General features: G+C 45.2%; 1 protein-coding gene across 1 annotated transcript in view; it reads left to right on the top strand.

Annotated features, from left to right (window-relative positions):
- WHSC1 (Wolf-Hirschhorn syndrome candidate 1) overlaps positions 1-24321 on the top strand; it is a 115448-nt gene that overhangs the window by 20585 nt on the left and 70542 nt on the right. The window contains exons 2-4 of the mRNA XM_015424916.1: positions 9636-9801; positions 15681-15847; positions 16180-16656. Coding sequence (XP_015280402.1) covers positions 9636-9801; positions 15681-15847; positions 16180-16656 — 810 coding nt within the window. The remainder of the gene's footprint in view (positions 1-9635; positions 9802-15680; positions 15848-16179; positions 16657-24321) is intronic.

Genomic DNA, 24321 nt, shown 5'->3' with positions numbered 1-24321 from the left:
ATAGCCCATCTTCAGTTCTGGGACTCCGAAAGCAGTGCCTGTAGCCTGAAATAACTGGCCTTGCCCTATAAAATATAACTTTGAACATTAACATCAACAAATAACAATCCAACTCTGTAGGATAGAAAAACCCCAGAGTGAGAATAATAATAAGAAGCGAAAGAAGAGTCAGCACAAAAGAAGAGAAAACAGAGAAAGATGACAGTGGGAGGGCCGAGATGTCCTCCTGTCCTCAGAGGAGAAGGACCCTTCACGGTAAGTTACCAATGGTCGTTCTCCCTCTGAGGTGGAGGACATCTCCATGGGACCTCCCCGAGCAGTGTCCCTCATTTGGGTGGGTCGTCATCTTCCTCCAATGCCACGGCGTGCTGAAGAACTCTTCTCCTGAATGCTGCATCTGCAGATGCCACTGTGTTGATCTTATAGTGCCTTGTAAAGGTAGAAATGGAGGACCACGTAGCCGCTTTACAGACTTCCTCCACTGAAGCTCTGTTAGAAAAAGCTGCGTTGGTCGCTGCACTTCTCAGCGAATGTGCCGTGATGCCGCTGGGAACCTCGTGTCCCGAAGCCCGGTGCGCCTCTACGATGCAGGATTTCAGAACCAAACTGATCGTAGACCTGGACATCTTTTCTCCCTTGCGTGGAGGAGAAATGCCGATGAACATGGACTCAGTCTTTCTCCAAGATTCCGTCCTTGCAATGTATATTTTGAGGGCTCTTTTCACATCTAAGGTATGCCAGAGAAGTTCCTTAGGATGCTTGGGATGAGGACAAAATGTAGGTAAGCATATTTCTTGTGATCGGTGAAAGCAGAGCACCGCCTTGTCCTTGTGGAACACGCACAAAGAGGACTTCACTGACAATGCTCCGAGCTCGGACACTCTCCGTGCTGAGGTGATGGCAACTAGGAACAATGTTTTCATCCTCAGCCATTTCAGTCCCACCGCTCTGAGAGGTTCAAATGGTGCTTTCATGAGAGCGTCAGAGGTGATGGCAACTAGGAACAATGTTTTCATCCTCAGCCATTTCAGTCCCACCGCTCTGAGAGGTTCAAATGGTGCTTTCATGAGAGCGTCAAGTACAATGTTCAGCCTCCCCGTTGGAAAACGATGCATTTGTGGAGGAGCTGAGCTCTTCCTCCTCGTACAGGAGAACGTATTTGTGCGTGTGTAATGGGGATGCAGGGGTGGGGTTGGCTTTCTCCAACTGATAGCAAACTCCGCCTCTCATTTCTACTAGTATGCTTTGTATGTATTCAAGAAATTTTCTTATCTGTAGTTTTTGTTTCTATCATAAATTATTTTTGCTGTCTACCAAAGGATTTTACATTATTTGTAGTCCTCCTTTCTCACGGAGACTCAAGGTGGATTACACTGTAGATCAGTGCAGTCCATAGGATAAGCAATGTCATGGGAATCTCTGTGGCTCAGCGGGAAAGCCTCTCTTGGCATGAAGAAGGTCCCAGGTTCAATTCCTGGCCTCTATAGCAGGGGTGGCCAAACTTGCTTAACATAAGAGCCACGTAGAATAAATGTCAGATGTTTGAGAGCCACAAGACATGAACAAATATTACACTTTTTTACTGGGAAATATGCAGATTTGTTTTTTATTTTATTTATTTATTTGATTTTTATCCCACCCTCCCGCCGGAGCGGCTCATTAAACGAGACTGCCAAAATAATAGTAAAAGCAGATATTCGTAATGATATTTATTTGCCCAATGATATTTGTTTGCTAATGATGTTTAGCTTCTCCAGCTGCTCTGCCAGGAGCCGCACAATATGTGTGAAAGAGCCGTGTGCGGCTCCCAACCCATAGTTTGGACACCCCTGCTCTATAGTTAAAAAGATCAGGTGGGAAGTGACGTGAAAGACCTCCACCTGAGACCCTGGACAACTACCGCCAGTCTGAGTAGCCAATATTGATCTTGATGGACGGATAGCCAGATTCAGTAGAAGGCAGCTTCATGTGTTCGTGTGACCTTCTCTGAATTCTCTGTCCGTGATGTGATATAGAAATCTGAAACAAAGGATTGAGTATTAGACAAGTGTGTGTGTGGGAATTAGAGCTGTACACTTGCATGCACAAGGATCATTCCATTATATGTTAAACAGTGAAGAAAATGGTATTCCATAAGTAGAAAACAACGTAGAGAGCGCAAGACGATACATACTGCGAACAGGTAATATATACTATGTTGTTGTTGTTCAGTTGCACAGTTGAGTCCGACTCTTCGCGACCCCATGGACCACATCACACCAGGCCCTCCTGTCTTCCGTCGTGCTCCGAAGTTTGCTTAATTTCATGTCCGTTGCATCGGTAACACTGTCTAACCATCTCATCCTTTGCCGTCCCCTTCTTCTTTTCTTTGACCTTCAGTCTTTCCCAGCATCACACAGTAGTATAGTCCACAATCCCATTCCTACTTTTAAACCATCCTGTTATAATCTGGTATAATGCCCTGGCCTGGATGGCTCAGGCTGATCTCATCAGGGAGATTAAGCAGGGTCAGTCCTGGTTAGTATTTGGAGGGGGAGTCCACCCAGGAGGTCATGGGAAGGGGCCGTGGCTCAATCTCTTTAACTTGTTCAGTTTTTGAGAAGAGACTAACAGTGCCATCCTAAGCAGAGATGTACCCTTCTAAGCCCACCGAGTTTAGTGGACTTAGGCGTAACTAGAGATGTGAAGGTGATGTGAAAGACTAGTGTTTGAGACCCTGGAGATCCGCTGCCAGTCTGAGTAGACAACACTGACCTTGATGGACTGATGGTCTGATTCAGCATGATGCAGCTTCATGTGTTACTTCAAGGGTTGAGCAAACCACCTCTGTCTGTTTCTTGCCTTGAAAACCCTACGGCAGTGGTGGCGAACCTATGGCACGGGTGCCAGAGGTGGCACTCAGAGCCCTCTCTGTGGGCACGGGTGCCATCGCCCCAGCCAGGCCCAGACCATCATTAAAGTGTCGAATTCTCTGCCAAATAATTTTAAGTAAATGAAAGCATCTGGGATTGCTTTCCTTACTTTGTTTGGATCATCTTAAGTTAATGTATGAGTTGTTTTTTCTAAAGTAAAATCTCAGTATTCAGGTTAAATTGCCCTGTTGGCCCTTTGCGATAAATACATGGGTTTTGGGTCCCAGTTTGGGCACTCCGTCTCTGAAAGGTTCGCCATCACTGCCCTACGGCATTGCCACAAGTTGGCTGCGAGCTGACGGTACTTTCCACCACCATTACTTTAATAAAAAGGTCCTCCTGAACAATTCTGTTTTACAGAGGTTGTGGAATGACTGAAGAGTGGGAGCCTTTCTGGCCTCCTCATGGCAGGCCGTTCCAAGTCCACAACAGAGCATGCATGTGCATGTTGTGGATCTTGCCCATTTGCAAAGCAGCACCTGCAGAAGGCCTCACTCAGATGAGCCAGTCAGTCATGGTGGAGCATAGGAGGAGAGGTGGTTCTGGAGAGATGAGGATGGAGCGCTTCACTTGTATGTGAATGCCACCACCTTGAACTGGACCTGGTAACTGATGAGCAGGCAAGGGAGTGATCGGAGAATGGGCGTGATATGCATGCTATGCCTAGTTCCTGAAAATGTTGTGGCATTTTGGACTAACCAAAGTCTCTGGTCTGACTTCAAGGAAAGACCCATGTAGGGTGCTTTACAATAGTCTAGTCTCAGTATTACTGTGGCGTGGATCCAAGTGGCCAGAACCACCAAGTCAAGGTATGGGGCCATCTCTGGAGCTAAGTGAAGTTGGAAGAAAACATTTTCACCATGTATTTCTTTACTTGATCATCCTAATGCAGATGCAATTTCATATTTCTGTTCAGAGTATGAAACAGTAAAAATCTCACTTGTGCAAGCACCTGAATGTAAAAACATATCAGATCATTGTGGATCTCGTTATAAAATGATCACGTCACCTTTCGGAATTAGTGTGCTATTAAGTCTTTTCCATGTGCATATATGCATGGATTCATCCTTTGGTTTCTCTGCATGGTCTCTTTCTGTGGGAAGATCTGCTGGTCAGTTGCAGATCACCTGTTAGCCATTCTTGCATTTTGAGTCTTTGTTGCTAGCAATGTTGAATAGTTTTTTCATCTGTAGTTGAATCTGTACCTAGTTTAATAATGTGTCATCTATTTCTCTCAGACTATGAATCTTTGGTAGTATTCTGGTGTGTAATATAGGTTTGTTTATAGGACTTGGAAATTTGGGGGGAGCACGTAGAAAAAAAACTTCCTGTGAAACACTATCAAAATGAGTGAAATCCTTTTAAAGACATAGCATGAAGATTTTTATGTAAGAACGCGAAAGAATGATAATTCGGTATGAGGTTGTTTCTGTCCGAATACTGTACTTTTGCAATACACACATTTGTGTTTTCTATTTTAAATTTGTATTCTTACCCCTCAGATGGCAAAACCGATGCACATAACTATAGTTGCATGGTACACAGCAGTTTGCTACATTCTTTGCAGTTCTATGTAGAAGACCAATAATGCGATCTTAAGCTTCACTCTACTTCCATTGAATTCTATGCATGTAACTGGTTAGGATGGCACTCTAAGGCATTTATATTTTTTAAAATTTTATACCAAATACTACAATTTTATATCCTGTGTTATAAATCATGTATATAGTTAAAGCGTTAAAATAAGATAAGCTTGATATGAAAGTAAATATTGCATGTTTCAGGGGGCCCCTCCCCCAATTTCTTTTCTTGAAATTGCCTCTTCCATGGATTCAGTGTTTCTGGAAATTTTACATCTCTACATTCAGCATATTACCTGATATGGTATGATTCAGTAACTTTCAAGCCTTGGGACTTACTTTTAACCCCCAAGCAGTAACGTGGACGTACCAAGCTGTAAGCGTGTGACAGCAAATTTGTGTGACACCACAGGCACGTGATAGGAGGAGGTGCTGTCAGAATTCTGATCTCACCAGTACCCCTCCCCATCCCAGGCAGCCATCCAGTCCTCCCCCGGTTATTCCTCCACTCCTTCCAAGAGAAGGTGTGACTTCCCCAGCCTGGCGGCCACCTATCTATCCATCTTCCCATGCCGTCCCTCTCCTTGGTTGCCTGACTTCTGGTGTAGGTTGGGCATCTATCCCTCTGCCATGCCCCCAGTCTGCTTGTACCCATGACCATAGCTACGGTGGGGCCTCTCAGGGCCTGCCCCTGACTTCCTCCCAGGGCCCCACAACTTTTGGGGAGAAGCAGGGGGTGGCTGCACACGCTTGCACTCCAAGCTGCAAATTCATGGCTTGGAGTGCAGGCATGTAGCCCCCACTTCCCCCCCCCAAAAGCATTTAAAGTTCAAATGCTTTGAGAGAGAGAAGCGGAGGCAACTTCACAGCTTGGAGTACAGGCGCACGTGCGGGGGCCCACATTTCTCAAAGGGGACCCTTTAAATGCTTTGGGGGAGAACTGGGGGCCGCACGAGAATTTCAATGCCTCCCAAATTTTTAAAAGGCCCTCCCAAATTAAAAAATCTTGGCTACGGACCTGCTTGTATCCATCTCCCACCTGAGTCCTCCAGCCTGCTAGTCCCAGTGCGATGGCTGTGGGCTGTTTCTGGTTACTCTGCTGGGCTGGGTTGTTCCACCTTGGTTGGGTTTGTTGGGGCTTCTTCTCGAACAGTGTCACGGTGCCAGCTAATGATGTCATGGCCTCTCTTGGCCTGAAAGCCTGTGGAGAAAAGTCTGGGAGCTGGCTCCTTCCTATAGCTACTGCCACCAGTCTCCCTCCTCTCCTTGGTGGTGATTCTTTGACTATGTGGGTCTGGGTCTCCTTTGGCAGAGTGGAGACTCCTGGGGTGGGCTTACTGTGCTGTCTGGTGGCCCCGTCCTTCACTCAGAGTCTCAGAGCGGCTGAGAGAACTGCTCTTGAGAGAACAGCTCTGAGAAAACCGTGACTGATAAAGGTCACCCAGCTGGCTGCATGTGGAGGAGTGGGGAGTCAAACCCGGTTCTCCAGATTAGAGTCCGCTGCACTTAACCACTGCACCAAACTGGCTCTCAGTGATTATGAGCCTGGCACTGGACCAGGACAAGCAGGCCACATACAAACCTCGGCCTCTCTGCCCTGTTGTCGGCCCTCCAGAGGAACTGGTTGGCTTCTGTGTGAGACAGGATGCTGGACTAGATGGACTATTGGCCTGATCTAACAGGGCTCTTGTTATGTTCTTACGCTGAATCCCCCTTCCCGCTAGATTGCTCATGCTGTTTTTGATGGCCCCTTGATTCCCAGGAGCAGAATTTCGAGGGGAGATTAGTGGGCTGAAGTAAGGAGAAAGCAGGGAAATTCCATTCTGCCAACATCAGTCTGTTGGCACTGCTCTGGATCCAGTTCATGTTTTACATATCTACGGTATACACAGCAAAGTTTATTATTTTGCTGCTGTCTCTGTAAGTCAGATTGGTGTGCTTTGCACCTGTGCAGATCTTCTTGAAAAAGGGCACATGAATTCAATGCCTCGGTTGAGGAAGTCCTTGGTACATGTAGTTTGCATAGTTTCAGGTGCTTTTCCCTGTTGCAAACCTTAACAGCTTGAAACAACCAAATCTGTCATGAAAGATAACAAGCTAGCCAGGGGTGTGGAGGCTGTCCATTGTTTTCCAGACAATGCTGCTTGTATGAGTGGCCGTCTGCTGGACAAGAGCAGGAGTGTGTTTGAGGCATGAAGCTCCTAGCTCTCAGGGAACAGGTTCATTCCCTTAAGGCTAGTAGTGTTGCTGACTTAGAGAAACAGAGAGACAGACAGGTAACTGCTGTCATGGAGATGGAGTGTCTTGGTTGGCTGAGGAGGGTGGAAATGATCCCTTAGATAGGGCCCCTTCCTTAAACAATGAACTGATATCTTCTCATGCTGAGGATACTCTTCTGTGGCTGGGGGAAGGTAGGCTTTTCACAGAGGAAGACTTGAACATTAGGAATATTGTACAATATTTTTTAAAAAATAAATAACTTTTATTTATATAATATAGCAACGATTTACAGTAGCACATACTATTAGGAAACCACTACAATAAAAACATAATTAAAAACACAAAAAACACAAGAGCCATAAAACCAAACAGCTATTCAATATATAGCTGTAACTTTCAAATTATTTGGAAGTGCCTTTTTCAGCTTACTATGTCTTTTCATATATTCAAGAAAGGGAAACCAGAGTTTCAAAAAATCTGAATGGAACTCTGGATTCTCTGCCAAGGATATAACTTCTGATATTTTGTCCATGACCAGGTATTCCCATAATTTATTAAACCACATAATTGATGAGGGTGGTTTACTATTTTTCCAATGCCTAGCCACTAAAGTCTTGGCTGCCACCGACATATAAGAAATGAGATATTTCCTGACAGCAGGAACATCTATCCCCTTCCATAAATTAAGCAAGAAAAGTTCTGGCATCATAGGAAATTGTGCCCAGTAATGTAATAAATCAGTTTAAGAATAGGGGTCCAATATTGCACCATAACAGGGCATGTCCACCAGCAGTGAATGTAAGAACCAGGCTGCCCACATCCCCTTATCTCTCTGGATGGGACGATGGTTAGATAAGCATTGAGCTTTTGTTATGTCTCAGTATCCATGTTTTAGAACTCCCGCCTCCATATCTTGGAGCTCCCACCTGTAGAGAAATGTACTTTCACCAAGTACCCTACTCCAGTTAGCAACCCTCTTCAGTACATCTAGGAAGCCCACAGCGTTGAATATCCTGTCAACTCCAAAGAGCCTATACAAGTAGACCAGAAGATACTTAGTGATGAGCCAAAGCGGATGACAGAGTCCAGTCTTAGGTCAGTGGTGTTCAAGGTGCAGAGCTTCTGGTTCTATGAACGAGGTTGCCAGCACAAATTGCTCATGGCCAGAGGCCCTACTAAATAGTGCTCTGGCCCATTAACTTCAAATGCCCTCTGAACTTGCCAAGTCATGCCGAAGCAGTAGCAAGACTCGGCAAGTAGCCACGTCCAAATAAAAGATTTGTAATATCATCTTTTATTCAGGTGGGGCTGCTTCAGTAGCCGAATACATAAAAAATACAGATAAGGTATTTGGGGGGTATTTATTTGGTTCGGTATATACTGAGCGCACGCCCCTAGTGTCCTTCCTTGTTCCTTCCTCCTAGCACTACTAGGCCAGTTAAAAATGGATAAATGGGTCCAGATGGCATGCACCCAATCTTCACAAGAATCTCAAAGGTGAAATTGTTGATTCACTAATAAGTGGATGTAACTTGATGCTAAAGTTTGCAAAAGCAGTCAAGGAGGAATCTAGGAACTTACAGGCCATGCAGCCTAACATGTGTTCCAGATAAATTAGAAGAAATAATTGTGAGACATAGACTTATTGCAAAGCTTGCTGAGGGGAAATCAGCATGACTTCTACAAAGAGAAGTGTCATGCCACACCCAACTATTGGTTTAAAAAAAAGAAGTTAATTCACATGTGACTTCCGTGGGGGGATGGGTGATCACTACTCTTGAGAGATCAGGTGAATATTCATCTCTGTGTAAGATATTTCACCTGCACCCAAGTACGAAATAATTCAAACATAGCCATGAAGAAAAACATACCAATGATGTGGGTGGTAAAAAACGTTCCATTTCTAAAGATTCAGTATGTCATAAAATTGATACCAATGAACAAATGCCCCTGCCAGTACACTGTGTGGCTATCTTGGCAGTAAGAATTCATGTTTCAAATGATTATCCCTAGGAGATGCACGAGAGCGTCTGCCTATGTGTTGTTGATTTTTAAACAGAGTAGGGTGGTAAAACCACAAATACTGCCTGCCTGCCTGTCTATCAATCATCTATCTATTTATCTGTCTGTCTATCAAAAAGTTATGCATTCCCCCAATGGGGCTGTGCAAGTCAGATCAAATGCAAGGCTAAAATTCTAATATTTATGCCTGTACCCACAAGGTGGAAGGGACGTTGTAATCCCCAATCTGATGTAGAACAAACAAGGAATGCAAGTGATGCTGTGGATAGTGGAAGTGAAACTGAGATGCTCCAGTGACCTCCCTTGATGGGGGAGTGGACAAGCTCATCCACTGAGTATCATGCACTTTGGGTGTGCTAAAGCGGATGTGTTAACAGTTTTTACTGCCATCCTTTCTTTTATTAAATCTAAACGTCATAGTAGAGGTACATACTGCCTTTAAATTTCGACACATTCAGGTAATAAAATAATTCCACACAAGGGCTTGAATATATACCATTTAAACCCCACTTGATTCTTTGATGTAAGTATTTGTTTTTGTTGGGACATAAAATTAACAAAACGTAAGCTGATATAAATAGGCTAAATCAGACCACACTGTATTTAGGGTATCATGTGATTTTCTAGAAGGCTTTCTAGAACAGTTTCTCATCCTAATTTTTCTGGGAAACCCACATTACGGGGGGTGGGGGGAATACCGAACGTACTTTGAGGCCTGGTTTTGGTACCTGTGGCTCTGCAGAGGGCTAAAGATTGTTCTGCGAACAGTTTGATTTGAACTAAGCAGTTTAGTGTATTAAAACACACTTTCATGTGCAATCTAATAATCAACAGAAAAACTGTTATTTGGGTTGCTTCCTTTTGTTAAGCTCTGTCTTGTTTGCTTTTTTTCTTTTTAAAGATTGTGTCTGAGGATGATTCTACTGCTGTTGCTGGAAAAGATGACAGAATTCATATGCTGAAGTACAATGTAGGAGCCTTGGTGTGGTCCAAAGTATCTGGCTATCCATGGTGGCCGTGTATGGTGACAACAGATCCTATCCTTCATAACTTCACGAAAATAAATGGTATGCCTGTTTGGGTTTTTTTGTAGTTTGAAATTCACTGTTGTTGCTGTGCTGGGTCCAGAGACTTATCAAGACAAAAAAAAAAATCAAGTAAGCTGATTCCTCTTGTTTGACTGGCTTCTGTTGAAGTGTACAAAAATGTTATGCAAATTGTTGGGTTACATTCAAGCACAGATAAGTAGCTAAAACTATACTGTATGGTGAGTAGTGTTTATGCAAATAATGTAGTAATTTGAGTGGATTATTATTAACCCTTGTAATATGCCATTTAATTGTGTACAATTGGTCTCAGATTGTGGCGGTGAATAGAGATGAGCACAAACTGCACCTTGAAGCAAAATTCATCATGAATTTTGCCCAGTTCGTTGTTTGTGAACACAAGTCCATGGACTTTTAAAGCGGTTTGTGGTGATTCATGGATGGAGCAGAAAACAGGGGTTTAAAGGGACTCTGAGTCCCTGTTAAACCCCTGTTTTCTGTTCCCTGCAAAAGCCGCAGAGACAGCTGAGCAGTGGGGAGCAAGCTGGTCCCCACCGCTCAGCTGTTTTCGGGTTTTCAGCAAACCTCTCTTAAATGGACTGTGGTCCCTTTCAACGGGGTTTGCGAAACCAGGAACTGGTTCGGTCTGCGAGCAACCCGTTTGGTTCGTGGTTCAGCCACGAACCCCAAACAGAACCACATTTTCCCAGTTTGTGTCCATCCCTAGTAGAAACTTAAAAGAACCTATCACTCATTGCAGTAGATGTATTGCTTCTGTTGCTATGCCTGCATGTAGTTCCTGACACTAGGTTATTTTAGTTTCAGAGGGTAGCCATATTGGTCTGCAACAGAACAGCTAGATTCGAGTCTAGTAGCATCGTAGAAACCAACAAGATTTCCAGTGTACGAGCTTTCAAAAGTCAGAGCTTTCATAAGTCAGAGCTTTCATAATCTGTATGCGGTCCCACATTTGAGTTCTGCATCAAGTGCAGAAGACAGCTTCAGAAAGTTCTGGTGCTGCAGCCAAAGAATAGGCATTCAAAGGAAATGGTGTTATCTCTGCACATGTGTCTTGAGGGGGAGGAAGGAGTGTCTTTCCGCTCAGTTCTCTTCTGACTGCCATACAGTTCAGTTCAGTTCGATTTATTGCATGTGGCCAATGGCCATTACAAATACAATACAATAAAAGTTATAAAATGCAGAATAGGATCTGCATTAAAACACAGGAAGTAAAAATATATATATGTCTGGCATAAAAATGCTTAATATAAGATAAAAATTAGAACATACAAAATAAAATATGGTTTGGGGTAAGGTTACTAAAAAGGACCCTAAATACCTTGACATAGCCCTGGCTATTTAGCTGGAGAGGATTTAGTCAATTTGATGCAGATTTTCTTTGCCGCTAGGGCAAAGAGTGCAACCTTGTACGAATACTCTGGCTCCACTTCTGCAAGTAAAGTTAAACAATTTCCGGATGTGGAGCGAGGGCCCAGTTTATCTAAGATTGTTTCAAGAAACTTCTTTCTTGGGAGTGAATAAAGTGGACAATCCAGGAGGTAATGACACAGGTCTTCAGGGACTGAGCCACCGCATGTACAAAAGGTGCTCAGTTGCTGGTGTTTTAGTATATCGGCCTTCAAGCACTGCTGCTTGCATAGTTTGGAAAGGAAGGGATGTAAAGGCTGAACACAAGCTAATGAAAGAGATTTTAGTCAGATAATGTGCCCTGCGATGATCCACTTTAATCAGTTTATACCAAGGAGATGTTTTATTTCTTAGTATAACTTCTCTACCTAGACCAGCATCATGTGTGTATATCTGCAACTTGCCATCAAAATCAGCCTGAAAGGATCCACGGACAACGTCTGCCAGATTATACGTCTGGAGGACTGTATTGTACTTAGATTGCCAGTTAGGGTCTTTCAAGCTTTCAGAGAAACAAAGGCTGGCAAGATTGGCCGACTGCCATAACAATCATGCTTGTTTATTTATTTACTGCATTTGTGCCCCATTTTTCTTTTCTTCCCTTTTTTTGCCCAGTGGGGACCCAAAGCAGCTTACATTGTTCTCTTTCGTCCATCTTATCCTCGCTGGTAGGTCGGTTAGGCTGAGGCGGGTGTGACTGACCCAAGGTCACCCAGCAAGCTTCTGAATCTCCCAGATCCTAGTTCGACACTCTTAACCCCTGTGTCAATAGTCAGCAGCTCTGTGACAGTACTCCAGAGAATTTCCCTCGTTTATGTCTCTTCTCATCTTCTGCCTGCTAAACCTTTGGGTTTCTTTCTTCACTTAGCCACAGTTTTGCCCTTACGTCTTTTTCCCTGAGACCAGCAACTTCCCCCACACACACTTTATTCCCTCCCCCACTACAAGCATATGGAAAGTTGAGGGTTTAAGAACACAGCAGTGGCCTTAGAAAACCAGTTGGCTGCTGTGGCACAGAGTGTATTTGCCCAGCTTCCGCTGGTGTGTACAGTTCACTGGAGCAGCTCTTGCTGCTGCTGCTGCTACTGGGTGAGTCTTACCTCATGATGGAGCTCTTTCCATGATCTTACTTGCGAAATGCACAATCCTCTCCGGACTGTGTTCAGTGTACAGCATCTTACTTGCGAAATGCACAATCCTCTCCGGAGTGTGTTCAGCATCTGTTTGGTCTCATGGCATCCGCTGCCTGGGGGATCATAATTGTTCACTCATTGTTCACTCATTCTTTCTTCAGCCCTGGTTTCTCCGCTGTTTCAGTCCAATTTGAAAGCATCAGTGCCCCCAGTTTCTTTGCCTGGGGGATCATAATTGTTCACTCATTCTTCACTCATTCTTTCTTCAGCCCCAGTTTCTCCGCTGTTTCAGTCCAATTTGAGAGCATCGGTGCCCCCAGTTTCTCCTGCCACTGACTATCTTCATATCTCTGCAGTGTCAGACTGCTCCAAAGTGAAACAGGATGTACCCTCCATTTCCCAATATTACAGTCACTACAATGTAGTACTGACTACAGTCAGTGCTGTGAAGCTGGGGAGCCCATTAGGCAAAGCTTGTAAGACACTGATTTTCGGACGTTCACAGAAACTGAATATAACAGTTGCCTTTTGAAGTATTTAATGCAGTAAGGTTATTTCTTCCATGACTCTGCTGTTGCACTGTTGTAGCCGCTACAGAGAATGCGGTGGCAACATCCTCTATAAACGAGTAAGGAGGCACTAATATCCTGTGCAACATAGCGTGACGATTGCCTTTGGTGCGTCCATCCTAACATTCTGTCTTCAGCAATATGCCTTCCAGGTGTACACAGTGTGAAGGCAGATGCTCTCAGCAGGAGGAGGCAGAGTGGCACACAACTCATCTTTGAACCTCGGCTATCTTAGTACAGTTTTCCTCCAGTTTTTCCAAAGGTCTTCTGCTTTGGTGTAGACCATTTGTGAGTGACTGTATTCAGGTGCCCTCTTGAAGAATACGACTTACAGGAAACCAACTTGTTTTGCTTCTGTTATTGTCACAAAAAAAACAAAACAAAAACAAAACCTCCTTGAGCCATGAGGAAAGGTAGAATGTAAATATCTTAATAAATAAATATTAAGGAACAGGTGGCCGATTTAATAAATATTAAGGACCAGATGGCTGATCTGAACCCTTTTGGGAGAGAGGCATATTGCAAAACAATAAAGTTTGCAGGTTACCTCGTTCATGATGACTTTGACCGTAAAGCCGTAGCATGTGGCCTGTCCCTGTTTTTCCCCCTCAGTCTGTTCATTTACTTCATTTGTATCCCATTTTCTCCTTGCAAAATTGTTCCCCTCTCCTCCATTTTACCCTTGCAACAGCTGTGTGAGATAGGTTAGGCCCAGGGCCGGCCCGAGGTTTTTTGCGCCCTAGGCGGGGCTACCTTCTAGTGCCCCCCCCCACGCCCACCAATTACAGGGTTGCCAACCTCCAGGTGGGGGCTGGAGAGGAGCCACACCTTGGCTGCTTTCCTCTGGGGTGCGCGGGCCCTTTCTTCTCCCCCCCCCCGAGCTGTAGGAGGGCCCGGTGGTACTTGCTGGCTTCGGTGCCAGGAGGTCACGGTCCGGGCAAGGCTGAGGGGCCTCCCTCCAATCCCTGAGGGGGCGACATCGGGGGGGGGCTGCTTCCCTGGCGCCTCTCACAGGAATGAGGCAAGGAACGCCGGAAGGGGGGGGGAGATGACTGCGGTCACACAAACCCCGTCCGAACCCTCCCCTGTCCTCGTAGGCCTTCTGGAAGAGTGGCCGGGGGGGGGCTCCCCTCCCCTCCTCTCGCCGTCGCGCCTTGTCCTCCTCGCAGGCCTGACCCCCAGAGAGCCAGGCCCACACAGAGCCGAGCCGCGGAAGAGCAGCCAGTGGCGAGGCGAGCGGAGGAGCCACCGTCGAAGCCACGCCAGTTGGATGGTGGGCAGCGGCAGGAGGCGAGCCAGGCAGGCAACAGCTGAGGCAATTTTGGCGCGCTGGTTCGTCGCCTCGGCGCCCCGTTATCAGGGTCAATGGCAAGCAGGTCCAAACACACTCTCCTGAAAAGGCTATGTTTTATTGTCATTAATGGGAGACTCACCCCAACCCCTTGAGAGCAGAAATATTCACACCCGTAGTGGAATCCAAGCCCTCCCTTCCCTTCAAGGTTATATTGATAACGCTGTCTGGCTGAACCAGTTCGCACGGGGGAAAGAGCGCCTCCCTTATGTTACCCACGGTATCTAAGCAAAGCAAGCATGTGCGGCTGCGCAAAAGTCAGGGATGACAGAAAACAAAGAAAGCATGGCAGCTAGCTGACACCCATCCATACTCGACCCTCCACTCCGCCTCGCCTTGCACCTCCTCAGCTGCCGCGCCCTCCGCCAGCTTGCCCAGCAGTGCTGGCAGCCAGAGGAGCAGAACAGCAATGGCGCGCGGGCTTTTGGTGCCTCCCCCGTGCAGTTCGGCGCTCCATCTAGGTCCCGGTGCTCTAGGCAAATGCGTAGTTCGCCTAGCGGGTGATCCGGCCCTGGTTAGGCCACAAGAGAGTAGCTGGCCCTGGTTAGGCCACAAGAGAGTAGCTTCCCGCAGCACAAGTGGGGATTCCAGTGTGGGTGTTCCAGATCCTGGTCCGACACCACGCTGGACCACCTTTTATCACCAGGTGATATAGTCGCTTCTTAATTTGTGGGTGGGAGTCCTGCCAGCAGCATTATGGCCTGTTGACAAAACATACCCTTTTCTTGGAAAAAGGAGGTAGTGTCTTCTAAGGCTTATAACGGGGTGGGGGTGGCGGATCACAACAACAGGGAGTGCTTTGAGCCCTTTAACTACCCTATTCTCCTTTAAAAAAGTGTTTACTCAGCGTCTTATTTTGACATCAGTGTAGCCTTAAAACTAACAGACTGGCATGGGGTAGCTCATCACTTCTTCAAAGGATGCCAGTTATAAGTGAGAACATTTCTGTGCTATCCTAAAGGGATATTTATGTTATTTAAAACATTTCCATCCCATCTTATCCCCCCTGGACTCGGGTAGAATCTTTCGGTTCCAACAGAAAGTACATATGTGTTTCATGTTCTACAATCTAGTTTTTTTAAATGTAAAATATACTAGGGAAGGGGTAGCCAATTAGTCCATTACGGCAGAGTCCAATGACTCCTTAAATTCTAGTGGGATTTCATGCCGACATAAATTTTTCTGGACTAGAACTCACTTTGCTGCCTCTGACAGAAGAGTGTTGGTCAGTGGAAATTTACGCTGGAGTAAAATGTTAGTCACTAAAGTGTCACTCAGACTCCTACATGTCAGAGAGCAAAGAGAATGTTAGCAATAGCGCCCTATAGTATGAAAGCCAAACAAGAGGTGATCACGCTTGGATGATAATTTAGTAAGGTTTTTTTTGTATTATGCAAGGACATCTACCGCATTTTTCAGGTCAAAAGAAGAGCTTTCGCCAGTATCATGTACAGTTCTTCGGAGACGCCCCAGAACGAGCTTGGGTGTTTGAGAAGAGCCTTGTGCCATTCAAAGGAGAAGAACAATATGAGCAGCTGTGCCAGGAAAGTGCAAAGCATTCCCTTACCAGAGCAGAGAAAATAAAGGTAAATTGTATTGGGGGGGCGGGATTATGCTATATTTATCTGCTTCAGTATTCCCAAGAATCAGTGCTAATTCTGTATAGAAGTTCACCCTTCTTCTTTGACTTTTCCCCTTTGGATACAAGGGATATGTAATCTGAATTACTCTTTCAACAGTGCCACGTTTCTTTACAAATCATCACTTCGGGCCTTGTGTTTCTCCTTAAAAACAATTTTCTTTCTTATAATGAATTCATTTGAATGTTTGAATGCAATGACATTCTCTGTAATAATGGTAGGGATTCTTCTTTAATTCTTGGCCTTTTGTAACTGATTGGTTTTGTGTTACCCCACAGATGTTAAAACCTGTTTCAGGAAAACTGCGTCCTCAGTGGGAAATGGGCATGAAGCAAGCAAAAGATGCATTATCTTTGACTGCGGAAGAACGGAAAGCCAAGTATACCTTCTTTTATATTAGGGGCAGACCTGTTCTTAATCCTCAGGTGGCGAAGGAAGCAGGTCTTGCTGTCAAGTCATTGGAAGAAATGGATAAAATTTACACAGATGAAGACATTTCTCAGTCTTTGAAATCAAGGAAAGAGTCTGATGTCCCTACCAAGAGAAGGAGAACAAAAATGGCTGCAGCTAACGAATCTGAGGAAGACATTAAACCCGTTAATGCCAGCCCTGATAAAACCCTCGAAGAGAGAGAAGCCAAAAGAGGCCCGGGCTCACCTCTTGGTAGGAAAAAAGCTGTTACGTACACTCCGCGAAACAGGAAGGGAGATGCCGTGTCTCAGTTCTTGGTTTTTTGCCAGAAGCATAGAGATGAGGTTGGTGTCTTTTGAACTCATGCTGTGAATCTCTGATTTGTCATGCAACTCCCTATTTATCTTGTGGCAACGTCTGAAGGTGCCGTATCTTTAGGAACCCGAGTTATGACCACTGCTGTTGAAGCCAGGGCCCCGTGGGTAACAGACCAAGAAAGCGGGGGTGGGGGTGGTGAAGGAAACACAAGACAAGGACTAGAGCTGCACCATAGTGAGGCACCTTCTAGCACAGGCAGTTTTGGAAATGTGCAGACAACCCTCTTGACTTTGTTCTTTCTCCATTCTCCCCTGACACCTCTCCTACCAGCCCAGTACTGCTCACTCAAGATGATCTTTGGCCGTGTGTGTGTGTGTGCTTTCTCTCCTCCCATATGTCTTTGGTGGCAAAGTGGCAAACCATACCGCAGCTAAGTTGCTGTGACATAAATTGCAATAGTGGAATTAACAAAACTGAAATAACAGATTAAAGAACACAAGTTACGAATTTAAAAGCTCTTACGAATTAAAGCACACAGGATCCACAAACAGAATGAATAAAGGATCATAGAATCACAGAGTTGGAAGGGACCCTACAGACCACCTCATCCAACCCCCTGCTCAGTGCAGGATCAGCCTAGAGCAGTGGTGGCGAACCTATGGCACGGGTGCCAGAGGTGGCACTCAGAGCCCTCTCTGTGGGCACGTGTGCCATCGCCCCAGCCAGGCCCAGACCATCATTAAAGTGTCGAATTCTCTACCAAATAATTTTAAGTAAATGAAAGCATTTGGGATTGCTTTCCTTACTTTGTTTGGATCATCTTAAGTTAATGTATGGGTTGTTTTTTCTAAAGTAAAACCTCAGTATTCAGGTTAAATTGCCGTGTTGGCACTTTGCGGTAAATAAGTGGGTTTTGGGTCGCAGTTTGGGCACTCGGTCTCTAAAAGGTTCGCCATCACTGGCGTAGAGCATCCTTGACCAATGTCTGTCCAGCCACTGCTTAAAGACTGACAGGGAGAGGTAGCTCACCACCTCCCTAGGCAGCTGATTCCACTGCGGCACAATTCTTACTGTAAAAAAGTTTTTCCTAAGTTCCAGCCAGTACCTTGCGGCCTTAATTTAAACTCATTCTTGCGAGTCCTGTCCTCTGCTGCCAACAGGAACGGCTCCCTGCCCTCCTCTAAGTGACAGCCATTCAGATACTTAAAGAGAGCAATCATGCGTGTCCCCCCCCCCTCAGCATACTGGGAGATGCTGTTGAATAAATATAACAGCCCTAGATCATGGAGGGCTTTATGGTAATAACCAGTAGTGGGCCCAGAAGTAATCAGAGCTCTTGACATAGCAGTGGAATTGCATGTTCGGAGCAGCAAGCCCCTACCTGTCACATTTTGTAACACTTGTAAGCTTCCCGGACATCTTCAAAGGCAGCTCCACGAAGACCGTGTTACAGTAGTCCAGTCTGTAGTTTATGCCAGCATGGATCATTGGAGCGATGTCAGCAGGACCTAGGAACAGCGCCAACCTGCTTCTTCATTTACAAGGCTGGATCCAAGAGCACCACCAAGCTCTTAACTTGATCGGCTGTTTATGGCATTTATTTCATTTTATCCCTTGCCTTTCTCACCAGAGGGGAACCAGAGTGGCTTATGTCGTTCTCCTCTTCTTTTGTTTTATCCTCGCGAGGTGGGTTAGGCTGAGAGCATGTGACTGGCCTAAGGTCACCCAGCAAGCTTCCATGCTGGAGTGAGAATTTGAACCTGGGTCTCCCAGATCCTAGTCCAGCGCTTTAACCACAACACCCCACTTGGCTGTATTGATGACAACCTGCTCCAAAGCTGATGATGATCTCAGTCAGTGATGGTAAAGACTGAGCCTTGGGGTATCTCCACATCAGGTCCCAACTAGCCGATTCTGCCTTTCCTTTGGTAAAAAAATATCATTGTTGTCTGAATCAAATGTCACTGACAGGTCTAACAATAGCAGCAGCAGTAGATCGCCCTTATCCAACACTAAGCAGAATTGTCAGCCTAGGCAATTTGTACTGTTTCAGTCATGAATCCCAACCTATAGACAGGTGGAAACAGGTCAAGGACAGATGTTTCCCCTCCCCACAACAGACACCCTGTGAAGGAGGTGGGGCTGAGAGAGCTCTGACAGAGACTGCTCTTTTTCAAGAACAGCTGTGCCAGAACTATGGCTTGCCCAAGGTCATCCAGCAGCTGCAAGTGGAGGGGTGGGGAATCAAACCCGGTTCTCCCAGATTAGAGTCCGCACACTTAACCACTACACCAAGCACCCCTTTGAGCCTGGTAACTGATGGGCAGCTACTGAAGTCTTGCCGTCCTGTTGTTCCGCTCAGTGGGCGTGCACAGGCATCTGCCCCCCCCCCAAAGGAAGGACAGACCACAACAATAGGATCTTGGGCCGCTGCCCCCCTTTGCAAGTCCCAGAGGAGGAAGCGGAGGCGTGTTGTGTGTACACATGTCGTGTACATCTACTATGACCACAAGATTTTTTTCCCCCTTTCAATCTCAGCAAGCTCAAACCCCATTAGCCTGCCCTTGAAGTTGGGATTTATTTATTTTTGACCCGATGTGCGTCACCTTACCCTTACCAACACCGAACTTCACTTGCTACATTGTTGGCCAATCACTCAATTTGTGGGGATTGTCCTGGAGCTCTTCACAATCATCCTTGGTTTTCACCATCCATCTACAATGCTGTCCTTTGCACCAGTCACCCCTAGTTCCGGATCAGTTATGAACAAATTAAATAGTACTGGCCCAAATACTGTTCCTTGTGGGACCCCGCTGCTTACTTCACTCCATTGTGAGAACCGCCGATTTCCTACTACTATTTGCTCCCTATCATTTCACTCCTCCTCTTATTCCGTGGCTGCTAAGTTTACTCAGGAGTCTTTGGTGTGAGGTACCTTGTCAGACCCCTTTTTAAAGTCCAAATAGATAATGTGTGTTGGATCCCTGTTGTCTATCTGCTTGTTCACGTTCTCAAAGAACTCCAAAAGGTTAATGAAGTAGGAATTCCCTTTGCAGAAGCCATAGTGATTTTCCCTCAGCAGGCTTTGTTCCTCTCTGAGAGCCATGTTGGTGTAGTGGTTAGGAGCGTGGACTCTAATCTGGGAGAACTGGGTTTGATTCCCCACTCCTCCACATGCAGCTGCTGGCATAACCTTGGGTCAGTCACAAGTTCTCTCAGAGCTGTTCCCTCAAGAGGAGTCCTCGAAAGAACTCTCTCAGCCCCACCTACCTCACAGGGTGTCTTTTGTGTGGAGGGGAAGGGAAAGATATTGTAAACTGCTCTGATACTCCTTTGGGTAGTGAAATGCAGGGTATAAATCCAATCTATTTTCTTCTTCTAATTATTCTATTTTTGATTACAGTTTCTAGTAGTTTGCCTGGGACAGAAGTTAGGTTAACTGGCCTGTAATTTCCTGGTTCCTCTCTGGATCCCTTTTTAAAAATAGATGTAAAAGTGATTGCACCACTTGGGAACAGTGACCATAATGTTATTGAGTTTAACATTTGTATAAATCAGGAGTTGCCCAAAAAGACTTTTAACTTTAAAGGGGGTAAATTCTCTGATACGAGGGGATATGTGAGGAAGAAACTGAAAGGAAAAGTAGAAAGGGTTAAAACCATTGGGAAAGATAGCGGGTAGACAAAATAACTGTGTCGTAATAGGTGATTTGGGTCAATATGTGTTCAAGTTGGGAAAAAGAGATTGAGTTTCTAGACATTCTCAATAACTGTGCTATGGAATACCTGGCGAGAGATGTAAAAGTGATTGCACCACTTAGGAACAGTGACCAGAATGTTATTGAGTTTAACATTTGTATAAATAGGGAGTTGCCCAAAAAGACTGACACAACCACTTTTAACTTTAAAAGGGGTAACTTCTCTGATATGAGGGGAGATGTGAAGAGGAAACTGCACGGAAAAGTAGAAAGGGTCAAAACCATTGGGGAAGCTTGGAGACTATTTAAAACTACAACCCTAGAAGCTCAGAAAAAATATATACTGCAGGCACAAATAGGAATAGAAAAAAGCATGCATGGTTAACAAATAAAGTAATGGAAGCTGTAAAAGGTAAGAAGGATTCCTTTAAGCGGTGGAAAGCTAGTATCAATGAGTTTGAGAAAAGGAAACACAGGCTGTGGCAAATAAAATGCAAGTCTGTGATCAGGCAGGCAAAAAGGGAATATCAGGAGCATATAGCAAAAAACATAAAGACCAACAATAAAACTTTCTTCAGATTCATTAGAAGCAGGAAACCAGCCAGGGAGGCAGTGTGGCCCTTTGATGACCAAGGGGTAAAAGGAGTACTGAAGGATGATAGGGAAATGGCTGAGAATCTGAATGCATTTTTTGCCTCTGTCTTCACTGTGGAAGATGAGAAGTGCTTGCCCACTCCAGAACCGCTGACTTCGGGAGGGGTGTTGAAAGACCTGAGTCAGATTGAGGTGATGAGAGAGGAGGTTCTACAACTGATAGACAACTTAAAAACTGATAAATCACCAGGCCTGGATGGCATACATCCAAGAGTTCTGAAATAACTCAAATGTGAACTTGTGGATCTCCTGACAAAAATATGTAATCTTTCATTAAAATTTGCCTCCATTCCTGAGGACTGGAAGGCAGCTAATGTCACTCCCATCTTTAAAAGAGATCCAGGAAATTACAGGCCAGTCAGTCTGACATCGATACCAAGTAAGTTGGTGGAAACTGTTATTAAGGAAAGAATTAGTAGGCACATTGATGAGCAAAAGCTATTGAGGAAGATTCATCATGGGTTCTGTAAGGGAAGCTCTTGTCTCTCTAACCTGTTAGTGTTCTTTGAGGGAGTGAACAAACATGTGGACAAGGTGAACCCAGTAGTTGTTGTTTACCTTGACTTCCAGAAAGCTTTTGATAAAGTTCCTCATCAAAGACTCCTAAGTAAGCTCAAGTCACGGGATAAAAGCACAAGTCCTTTTGTGAATCAGAAAGTGGCTAATTAATAGGAAGAGAGTGAGTATAAATGGGCAATTTTCTCAGTGGAGGGTGGTAAGCAGTGGGGTACCACAGGGATCAGTACTGGGTCCTATGCTTTTTAACTTGTTTATTAATGATTTGGAGTTGGAAGTAAGCAGTGAAGTGGCTAAATTTGTAGATGACACGAAGTGTTCAGGGTGGTAAGAACCAGGGAGGATTGTGAGGCACTCCAAAGGAATCTGTCAAGGATGGGTGAGTGGGCGTCAACATGGCAAAGGGGTTCAATGTGGCCAAGTGCAAGGTCATGCATATTGGAGCCAAAACTCCTAACTATAAGTACACATTGATGGGGTCCGAACTAGCAGAGACTGACTGAGAGAGAGATCTTGGAGTTGTAGTAGATAACTCAATGAAAATGTCTAGATAGAGTGCGACTGCAATAGAAAAGGTCAACGCTATGCTGGGGATTATTGGGAAGGGAACTGAAAAACAAATCAGCCAGTATCATAATGCCCCTGTATAAATCAATGGTGTGACCTCATTTGGAGTACTGTTTACAGTTCTGGTCACCACACCTCAAAAAGGATATTATAGCATTGGAAAAAGTGCAGAAAAGGGCAACTAGAAGGATAAAAGGGTTGGAACACTTTCCCTATAAAGAAGGGTTAAAACACTTGGAGGGCTCTTTAGCTTGGAGAAACGACGGCTGAGGGGTGACATGATCGAGGTTTATACGATTATGCATGGGATAGAGCAGGTAGAGAAAGAAGTACTTTTCTCCCTTTCTCACAATACAAGAACTCGTGGGCACTCCATGAAATTGCTGAGCAGTTGGGTTAGAACAGGTAAAATGAAGTAATTCACTGCCACAGGAGGTGGTGGCGGCTACAAGCATGGATGGCTTCAAGAGGGAGTTAAATAAACATATGGAGCAGAGGTCCATCAGTGGCTATTAGCCACAAGGTATAGATAGGAACTCTCAGTCTGGGGCAAGCGATGCACTGTATTCTTGGTACATTCTGTCTAGGCTTCAGTTAGTGTCCTCCAAGCATCCTCTAGGGCATTTGACTCTCCTGTGCTCTCCTTTCAGCTTTCTTTTAACTATTCCCCTCACTTTTGTAAAGTTCCTTCTTTTGAAATCGAATGTTACAGGAAGGGGACTGAAAATTAAATGGATGATATTATAATGCCCGTGTATAAATCTGTGGTGTGGTCCCCTTTGGAATACTGTGTGTAGTTCTGGTCACTGTAATTTTTTTTACCTTTCCCAAAATACTAGAACTCGGGGGCATCCAATGAAGTTGATGGGCAGTAGATTCGGGACAGACAAACGGAAAACTGCTTTACACAGAGAGTGATTAAAATGTGGAATTTGCTGCCAGAGGATGTAATGATGGCCATGGCATAGACAGCTTATAGCTTTATGTAGGATAGGTCTATCAGTGACTAATAGTCAAGGTGACTAAAGGGAACCTCCATGTTCAGAGGCAGTAAACCTCTGAATCCCAGTGTCAGGCGCAATGTTCCCTCTAAGCTGTGGAGTCCTGTGAGCAAACATTCTACCTTGTGAGCTCCTGGCATTAAAGTTGTGAGTGGCCAATTTGGCTACTGCCTACATTAGTTTGCTCTGGAGCCATCTTTCCTGAGCTGAGTCAAAAATCTGTGAGCCGGAGGCTAAAAAATGGTGAGCTACCTTAGAGGGAACACTGGTCAGGCGGCAACATCAGGCGAAAGCCTATTTGCCATCACAGCCAACTTCCTCTGTCTCAGGTGAGATGTCTGTTCATTCGGTGGCAGGATTCAGTATCAAATAGTAGGTTAGAAATGCAGTTTCTGTTAAGTAATCCGTTCACTTCTGAGGCCTGGAGCCCCTCTGAGTTCAAGATTACATTGTCTCTTGCTAGCCAGTTTGGTGTAGTGGTTAAGTGCGTGGACTCTAATCTGGGAGAACCGGGTTTGATTCCTCACTCCTCCACTTGCACCTGGCGGGATGACCTTGGGCAAGCTGTAGTTCTGTTCTTGAAAAAGAGCAGTTTCTGTCAAGAGCTCTCTCAGCCCTACCGACCTCACAGGGTGTCTGTTGTGGGGAGGGGAAGGGAAAGGAGTTTGTAAGCTGCTCTGAGACTCCTTCGGGTAGTGAAGGGCGGGGTATATATCCAATCTCTTCTCTTCTTCCTGGTATTGCTGTGGCTAAATATCTGGCAGCAGTGGCTTCAATGCAAGGATGGAAACAGAGGGTGGTATTTGTAAGACTGGTTCTGTCCAAGGATGTTGGGTCATTGTATCGTTAAGTAAAGATTTGCGTCTTTGGTTAATTTAATTGTATGAGGCCAGTCTGCTTCCAAATAAAGTCAGGGATTCGTGAACGGATCCATCCCTGAATAATGCATATTTAGGGATGGAGGGGAGATCTATCCATCCATCCATCCATCCATCCATCCATCTAATCTATCTAATCTATAAGAACATAAGAGAACCCAATGTTGGATCAGGCCAATGGTCCATCTAGTCCAACACTCAGTCACACAGTGGCCAAAAATACCAGGGGCCATCAGAAGGTCCACCAGTGGGGCCAGGACACTAGAAGTCCTCCCACTGTTGCCCCCCCTCCAAGCACCAAGAATACAGAGCATCCCTTGCCCCAGCCTGAGAGTTCCTATCTCTACCTTGTGGCTATATAGCCACTGATGGACTTCT

This window comes from Gekko japonicus, unplaced genomic scaffold (assembly GCF_001447785.1).
Source record: "Gekko japonicus isolate JY-2015 unplaced genomic scaffold, Gekko_japonicus_V1.1 scaffold1478, whole genome shotgun sequence".
NCBI classification, from domain to species: domain Eukaryota; kingdom Metazoa; phylum Chordata; class Lepidosauria; order Squamata; family Gekkonidae; genus Gekko; species Gekko japonicus.
This window is presented reverse-complemented; position numbering and strand designations above follow the sequence as displayed.